Here is a 5,631-nt window from a genome sequence, read left to right as displayed (position 1 = left end):
GGGAAAGAAAGATGAAACAAATGCATGTTTCCTTATGTTCCACCACCTGACAGTGCAGTGCAAGATTTTTTTACTAAATTTTACCCTGCAGATGAGGAGTTTGGGGAAATAAAGGCTGCAGATATAAGACACCTGGAGTTTATTTCTGTTTTCTTGCTTCAAATTCTGCTTGCAAGTCAGTTAGACTAGGATTTTCCACATACATCAAAACATTACCTCTAGTTAAACAGTTCTTTTCACATTTAGCTTTGTAAATTTGTACTCTAAGCATAAATTTCATCTTGCCCAGCTCTTGAAGCCTGATTGTTTGAGAAGGTGCATTCCTAAATCTTTGTTTATGCATAATAGTAAAATGTTATGTGCACTGCAGTGCTCAGTGAACAGATTAAATATCACCAAAGACATACTATAGCCAAGATGCAGATCTGGGACTCTCAGCAGCCCTTGGGCTGCATTTTCCAGTGAACATCATGATTAGATTTGAACCGGAGCTTCAGTTCACAGCTATATACTGACAAAGTGTTATCATGTAGGGATGGGGGTTTAGATTAATATTTGCTTTGTCCTTGTTCACACACCACAATGATAAATGTTGTAGAAATACTGAATACTCAACTCCTAGATGAAGAAATTTTAATTTCTTTCCATGTGGGAAGTTTGGACTAAGTCTTGGATTTTAGAAACTATCTCAAAATCTTATTCAAATGCAAGCCCTAGTTCTATCACTGAGATAAATGCTTTCCATCTGTTCAATTGCCAGTTGTCAGTACCTTAGAGAAATAGTCATACTTCTTTATTAGAATGAACTCAGAATAAAACTAACCCACAATGCCTAATGATCATCCTCTGGTCCTTCCCCTGAATTACAGTTCATCTATCCCAGCTTTGCCCTGGCTTTGAAAAATCTGGTGAGACTGTCTCTTTCCCAGCTATACAGAAACATAAAATCATAGAATGGTTAGGATTGGAAGGGACATTAAAGAACATCTAGTTCCAAACCCCCTGCCATGGGCAGGGACACCTTGCACTAGACCAGGTTGCAGTGTGTGCTGGCAGCCCAGAAAGCCAACCATATCCTGGGCTGTATCAGGAGAAGTGCGGCCAGCAGGTCGAGGGAGGGGATTCTCCCCCTCTGCTCTACTCCTGTGAGATCCCACATGGAGTGCTGCGTCCAGCTGTGGAGCCCTCAACATCAGAAGGATATTGACCACTTGGAGCGAGTCCAGAGGAGGCCACAAAGATGATCAGAGGGCTGGAGCATCTCTCCTATGACGAAAGGCTGCGAGAATTGGGCTTGTTCAGCCTGGAGAAGAGGAGGCTCCGAGGAGACCTGACGCGGGCTACAAGAAATCTGGGAGGGCGGACTTTTTACAAGGTCTGTAGTGACAGGACAAGGGGTAACATGTTGAAATTGAAAGCAGGGCGATTCAGATTGCATATCAGGAAAAAGTTCTTCACAGAGAGGGTGGTGAAGCACTGGGACAGGTTGCCCAGAGAAGCTGTGGATGCCCCATCCCTGGAAGTGTACAAGGCCAGGTGGGATGAGTCTTTGAGCAACCTGGTCTGGTGGAAGGTGTCCCTGCCCATGACAGGGGGGTTGGAACTAGATGATTTTTAAGGTCTCTTCCCATCCAAACCATTCTACAATTCTGTGAGATAAAAAAATAAGGTCTGTTTTTTTCACAGCCAGCTTCAGGAGCACTTGTTTTGCAACATGCTAATTTCTCATTTTTGTTCAGATTGGCTGCTGGCTTTGTTCTGGTACTAGAGTATTTTTCTCATAAGTTTCTTTCATATTTACACACTGTTACAAAAATTTGCAGATAGCAGTCTTGGTAAATATCAGCTATTATAACCACAGCTCTGTGACCTATGTTTCCTGTTTTTCTGTCTGAATGAGTTGGCGGATGTGTTGAGGATGCTATGTTGATATTTATGACCTGCATTTACAGGAAATATTGAGCAGTAAATCATGATACTCTGAGCTGTCCATCTTGCCTAATTTCATCTTTACTGGAGGATATCTTCCAGTTGGAAGAACGGGAGCTCTTTGTGTGCTGTTCCTGACCAGTCTACAGAGAAAGCTAGCTCTAGAGCCTGATTTCAGGGAGAGAGCAGCAGAAGCCAGTTCCCCCATCAGACTGAGACCTAGGCCTTTTTTTCTTTTTCTTTTTTCCAAAAAAAGATGCAGTGGAAATCCTGAACTGGTTTAACTGATAGCTGGTATTACAAAGAGATTTATCTCATTCTCCATTCCCTCCAAAGCAAACTCTCTGAATCTCCAGTCAAACTGGAACTGGTGTGACAGAGATCTTTGATCCTCTTACCATTCTTCAGCCTGAGACATGATATTCCACACCTAGAGTCAACCTGGAGTTATTCCTCAACTCAGAGGAAATATATATCCCCTCACACACTCATACAGGTTAATCTTGACCCCAGAGGAGCAACTCCATTGACTTAACAAGCACTTCAGTGATGTTTGCTGGCTGTCCTCCAATGCGTATTCCATAAGGTGTACCAGAGGTCCTTTGGGAAATCTGCCAGTCCTGCACGGGTGCTAGGATGTCTACAGCAAGACTAGATGTCCACATTTAATACTTGAACCCTACTCTAGACTCCCAGTGTTTCTGCCTGGAGGCATTCAGATAAAAGAAGCCAGGTCCTAGTACTGCGTCAGCCAAAGTACAAGGACTCTGTGCAGAGATTCAATATTTGAAAATGTGAATATGCTACTTCACTTACAAGGTTTAGGCATAATTCTGGTCACCATCCAAAAAATGTGTTTGTCATTCCCTCTGTAATTACATGTGGGGAAGTCAAACTACAGAAACCACCCAAGATCTTTCTCACAAACCTTCAAAGGGGAAGATTTCTAGCTGAACCAAAACTAAAGGTGAATTAATGGAGCAAGATACCAGTAGGGGAGGAGAAATTAAGTGTTCAATGGACTAAATTGTTCTCTGGTACCAAAACAGAATAAACCCTGGGTTTATAACGTGTTCACATTAACCAAAAGTTGAGGTGAAGTTTTCTTAAATTTCATATTGGAAGGAATACCCTATGTAGATGTATTCATGCATTGCCTAAACTGTGAGAGAGATTTACTATGATCTGTCTGCTGCTCCTTTCAACAATATTAAGGAAATATTTTTGGGGGTCAAAAGAGCAATTCTGCTTATCTAATCTCCTCTTTAAAGCTCACAGGTGAATGAGATGGCTTAACCCACCTGTGTAACAATTGTCTGGAAACAAAAAGACTTGATGTGGCTGCTCATGAACCTCTGTCATTTTCACAAAATACTTGTGCATGCTTTTTCTTCCAAAATCAGAGTGAGTTATAATTGACAGAACCAGTTTTCAATTTTATATGCCAGAGATTTAATTTCTAGAAAAAATCATAAAATCATAGCATAGTTTGGGTTGGAAGGGACCTTTAAAGGTCATCTAGTCCAACACGCAATTCAAATAATTTCAACCCTCACTAAAATAATTTTAACACAGAATAAAAAAAAAGGAAACTTTTTGAATTACAGATTAACTATTCATGTAGTGCCAGCCAAAAAACTCCCATTTGTTTGATGAGCAAGGAGAAAAAACAAAAAAATCAAAAGAATCAACCTAAAATTTCTTTCTAAAAACAAGTGGAAGATAAATCTTATGTTGGTATCAAAAAGTCAGAACTGTTGATATTACATTTGTGGAATTGTCACAGATTGTAGATACCTATTTCACACTAAAATGATATCCTTTCCTGTTCAGTCTATTTAATGGGTACATTTACATAGATAAATTATTTGAGATCATAGGTAGCCTTGTGCCATTTCCAAAAATTACTTTCCTAGCCCCAGTATCTTATGCACCCCGGTTTGAATCATTGCGAATAGCATAGCCTAAGTCACTTGGGAAATTTCTTGTGAAATGTGAAACTATGACTTAAACATGAACACAGAGGTATATCTGATTTTTTTCCCTGCTCAGTCTGAGGCAAAAATGCCTCTAGTGTGTGTAAAATAAGTTAACTCTACTCAGGCTAACATTTTCTTATTTGTAAGTACTGCACAAACATTATTACTGTCTGACAGGACCCAGAAATGGGTTAATGACATGCCAAGATCATTAACCTAAGAAATTAATGATGCTGTCTCATTTCCTATTATTCCCAGTCTCCCTGCTCCATCCTCTCAAGCACCCTGTTGAGGAATAATCCTGGGTTCATTTTCTTTCAGTCTTTACACCTCCCTCCACTTTTCATCTAGAGTTTATGTCCATTCTCCATAAAGTTAGACCTATTCAGAAACACTAACGAGTGGACGTTGCTCACACCTTCACACCTTCATAGCCTGTCTTTCTCCAAATCTTACTCACCGGGGTTGACTTTAAACCTAGTCCCTCTTCAAAATACAAATTTATTGTATCTTTCAGTTTCCCACTCAACAAGGAACCTTTGTAATAAATTCCTTCCTACCAGCTTTATGGCTAGTAGAAACGGCTTCTCACACAAAGTATGTGGGAAAGATGTCTGCCAGAGGGTGACACATGAAGATATTTGAAATTTCATTCCATCTTCTCAGGTTTCTAAAACATTTTAAAATATAACTAAGGAAAAGAAGGAGACATCGTACATCACAAGAAGTTTGGTTCCCCTTCCAAATACAATTTTTCTAGTTCCTGACTGCTCACACTGGAACTCCAGTTTTTACAAATGTGGAAGGGGACTCTACTGTTGGATTTTAAAATGAAAAAATCATGACATTTGCTCTTAGACTAAGATCTAGAAGATCCAGTCTCTAAGACATTACTCAGAACAACCTCCAGACACTATGTAATTATTATTTTAAAGCTGCAAAAATCAAGCCTGGAAACTTTAATAACCAGAAACTCTATAAAACTGCTAAGCTTTTTTATAGCATTTGGTCATGTGTGAACTGCGTGCAGGACTGTATGCGTGACAGCACCATGCCGCAGTTATTAAACCTGTGTGAGCATCACCATCTTGTCTGGCTGTTCTTTCCTGCAGTGGGTCACTGCTGTACCGTTGTCGTGGTTTAACTCCGGCTAGCAAAATACCACGGCTAGCAAAATAGACAAACACTCCCTGGATTCCAAGACAACATCTCTATCCCAATTAGTTTTTGCTAAGAGAGGCTGAAAAGCAGTTGAAACATGCTTCCATGAAAGCCCCTAGTCCATATACCAAACGAACAAATGATTTGCCAGTCCTGCTGTTAATATGGAACAGAAAGCTCAGACTTACTTGTGGTAACAAGAAGCTGGGTTCCAGTTCCAAATGTGAGTTTTGCATATCCCTGATTGGCACACTGGCATCAACCTCTACAAAAATGTAGGCAGTTTTTTCCAACTCATACTGACAACCAGGTCAACAGACATCCCAGAGCAGGGAATAACTTAAGGGAGCAATGATGAAACACATTGCTTTAAGTCACCATCAAAATACCAAAGAATTCTACTAGAAAGTGGTGAGGATGAGAAACAGAGAGATCAAATTAAAAAGTTCATTTATCACTGGTTACAATTGTGTATTACCCCTTTTTGGGGAAATACTAGGAACAACCTGTGGGTTTGCATCAACAACAACACCTAAAAGTCCTGTCCAGTGTGCCATGTAGT

The 5,631-nt window shown here is 40.1% G+C and overlaps 1 gene segment (V, D, J or C); it reads right to left on the bottom strand.

Moving 5' to 3' along the window:
- LOC104513271 overlaps positions 1-5,321 on the bottom strand; it is a gene marked incomplete at its 5' end in the record, with an annotated part of 7,980 nt that extends 2,659 nt beyond the window's left edge. Inside the window, 1 exon segment of the C gene segment in view lies at positions 5,258-5,321. Coding sequence covers positions 5,258-5,321 — 64 coding nt within the window.
- Positions 5,322-5,631: the final 310 nt, after the last annotated feature.

The sequence above is a fragment of the Eurypyga helias genome, unplaced genomic scaffold (genome assembly GCF_000690775.1).
Source record: "Eurypyga helias isolate BGI_N326 unplaced genomic scaffold, ASM69077v1 scaffold10428, whole genome shotgun sequence".
NCBI lineage: Eukaryota > Metazoa > Chordata > Aves > Eurypygiformes > Eurypygidae > Eurypyga > Eurypyga helias.
This window is presented reverse-complemented; position numbering and strand designations above follow the sequence as displayed.